Source organism: Cyrtonyx montezumae, unplaced genomic scaffold (assembly GCF_038088225.1).
Source record: "Cyrtonyx montezumae isolate F1298 unplaced genomic scaffold, pur_monq_1.0 scaffold_188, whole genome shotgun sequence".
NCBI classification, from domain to species: domain Eukaryota; kingdom Metazoa; phylum Chordata; class Aves; order Galliformes; family Odontophoridae; genus Cyrtonyx; species Cyrtonyx montezumae.
This window is the reverse complement of record NW_027071923.1, coordinates 36,354-39,023: the sequence shown is the minus strand read 5'-3', so window position 1 is coordinate 39,023 and position 2,670 is coordinate 36,354. Positions and strand designations below refer to the sequence as shown.

The 2,670-nt window shown below is 61.6% G+C and overlaps 1 protein-coding gene across 1 annotated transcript; it reads left to right on the top strand.

The window, feature by feature from the left end:
• Positions 1 to 428: 428 nt before the first annotated feature.
• LOC136047806 (cytochrome c oxidase subunit 7A1, mitochondrial-like) lies at positions 429 to 2,081 on the top strand. The gene is made up of 4 exons (XM_065735095.1): positions 429 to 478; positions 1,079 to 1,171; positions 1,398 to 1,482; positions 1,949 to 2,081. The coding sequence occupies exons 1-4, from the start codon at positions 464 to 466 to the stop codon at positions 2,002 to 2,004; spliced, it is 249 nt and encodes an 82-aa protein (XP_065591167.1). The 5' UTR covers positions 429 to 463; the 3' UTR covers positions 2,005 to 2,081.
• The last annotated feature ends 589 nt before the right edge of the window (positions 2,082 to 2,670 follow it).

Sequence of the window (2,670 nt, the reverse complement as noted above, 5' to 3'; positions counted from 1 at the left end):
GACTCAGATATATGGGGACATGGGGTTGTGGGGTTCTGGGCTGTGGGGATATGGGGTTCTGGGGTTGAAGGGTTATGGGGTTGAGGAGTGTGGTGGTGTGGGGTTATGGGATCGTGACCATATGGGATATGGGGACATGGGGTTATGGGATGTGGGGTTATGGGGTTACGGGATCATGGCCATATGGGATATGGGGATGTGGGGTTATGGGATGTGGGGCTATGGGGCCGTGAAGTTATGGGGTTACGGGATCGTGGCCATATGGGATATGGGGACGTGGGGTTATGGGGCCGGGGTGGGTCATCGTCCCCTGGTGCCACCGCGGCCGTCCCGTCGCGTCCCCCCCCCTCGGATGGGCCCCTCCCGCCCCATGTCCCCGCCCCCCCCCACACCCACGTGTCCCCCCCCCTCCCCCCCCCCCCGTGTCCTTTGTGCCGCCCCCCCCCCAAGGACAGAGCGGAGGATGAGAGTCCTGCGGGTACTGAACGGGGTCCTACGGCGGGGGGGGGGGGGGCACTATGGGATTGGGGGTGTCCTATGGAGTTTGGGACACTTTGGCGAGGGGGGGGCCTATGGGTGGGGGCCACTATAGGGAAGGGAAGGGGGGGGGGGGACTATGGGGGGGGGGGGCATTATGGGTTTTGGGACACTATGGAGTGGGGAGGGGCTATGGGGTGGAGGGGGGGCCTATTGGGTGGAGGGCACTATGGGAGGGGGAGAACTTTATGGAGTTTGGGACACTTCAGGGAGGCGGGCCTTATGGGGTGGGAGGCACTATGGGGTGGGGGGGTCCTAAGGGATGGGGGGGGGCGCTATGGGGTGGAAGGGATCCTTTGGGATGGGGGGGGGGGGGGGGGGAGGGGGCTATGGGGTGGGGGGCACTATGAGGTGGAGGGGATCCTATAGGGGTTGCGACACTTTGGGGTGAGGGGGGTCCTGGGGGGTGGAGGGTACTATGGGGCGGGGGAGTCCTATGGGGGATCTTTATGGGGGGCGTTATGGGGTCATGGGGGTGTGGGGGGGAGCTCTGACCTCTTTGTGCCCCCTTCACCCCCTGCCCCCCCCCCCCCAAACAAAGGCCGTTCCTCTGGGACTGCTGCGCTCCCCCCCACCCCCCCCAACCCTCCGACGGATCCATAACCGCGTTCCTGAACACCAAAAGCATTTCCAGGTGGGGGGGGTCACCAAGGGGGGGAGGGGGGTGGCACGGAAAGGACATTTGGGGGGGTGCATCAATATTTTGGGGTACGGGGGGCATTTCGGGGGGGACAGTTTGAGGGTGGGGAGGTCAATATGGGGGTGGGGGCTGATGTTAATGTTTGGAGGGGGGGGGGAATGGGGGGCATTGGGGCTCTTTGGGGGTGGGGGGTAATTTTGGGGTGTCCCTGCCCCCCCAGGAGGACAACGGGCTCCCGGTGCACCTGAAGGGGGGGGCGATGGATTCGGCCCTGTACCACCTGACCACGCTCATCTGCACCGCGGGTACGCGGAGGGGGGAGCACTGCCCCACATCCCATAATGACCCCATATCCCCACAATGTCCCCACTGACCCCAATGTCCCCATAACCCCATAATGCCCCCACTGACCCCAATGTCCCCATATCCCCACAATGCCCCCACTGACCCAATGTCCCCATAACCCCATAAAGCCCCCACTGACCCCAATGTCCCCATAACCCCACAATGCCCCCACTGACCCCAATGTCCCCATATCCCCACAATGTCCCCACTGACCCCAATGTCCCCATAACCCCATAAAGCCCCCACTGACCCCAATGTCCCCATAACCCCACAATGCCCCCACTGACCCCAATGTCCCCATAACCCCATAAAGCCCCCAATGTCCCCATAACCCCACAATGTCCCCTCTAACCCTAGTGACCCCATAATCCCACAACGTCCCCATAACCCCACAATGATCCCCTGATGTCCCCGCTGTCCCCGCAGGCACGTGCTATTCCCTCTGGGCTCTGGCTCAGGCCTCGAGGCCGAAGAAACCCTAAAAGGGGGGGGACGGACCTTCCCCCCGACCCCATAACGGTGACATTGAGTGACGGTGACAATAAACGGTGGTGACACAGCTGTGGGTGGCACAGAGGGGAAATAGGGGTTCGTTACCCCAGTGGGGTTGGGGGGGGGGGTGGTGACAGCAAAAAGCGTCCCCAAATGTCCCTTTAACGACCCTATAAGAGCTGTGTCCCCAAAGGGTCCCCTAAATGTGTCCCCAAATGTCCCAATAACAACCCTGTAAGAGCTGCGTCCCCAAATGTCCCCAGAGCAGACATGGCCATCCCATCCCCCTCTGTCCCAACAACACAGCGTTTTGGGGTTTAAATGAGCAGGTTTGGGGTTGTCTGTGGGGTGGGGACATGGGGACATCGGGATGGGGACACTGGGATATGGGGACACTGGGATATGGGATGGGGACATGGGGACATTGGGATGGGGACATTGACACAGGGACATGGGGACATTGGGATATGGGATGGGGACACTGGGGCATGGGGACATTGGGATATGGGGACATTGGGACATGGGGACATTGACACAGGGACACTGGGATATGGGGGCATTGGGATATGGGGACACTGGGATATGGGGACATTGAGATATGGGGACATTGGGACATGGGGACATTGGGACATGGGATGGGGACACTGGGGCATGGG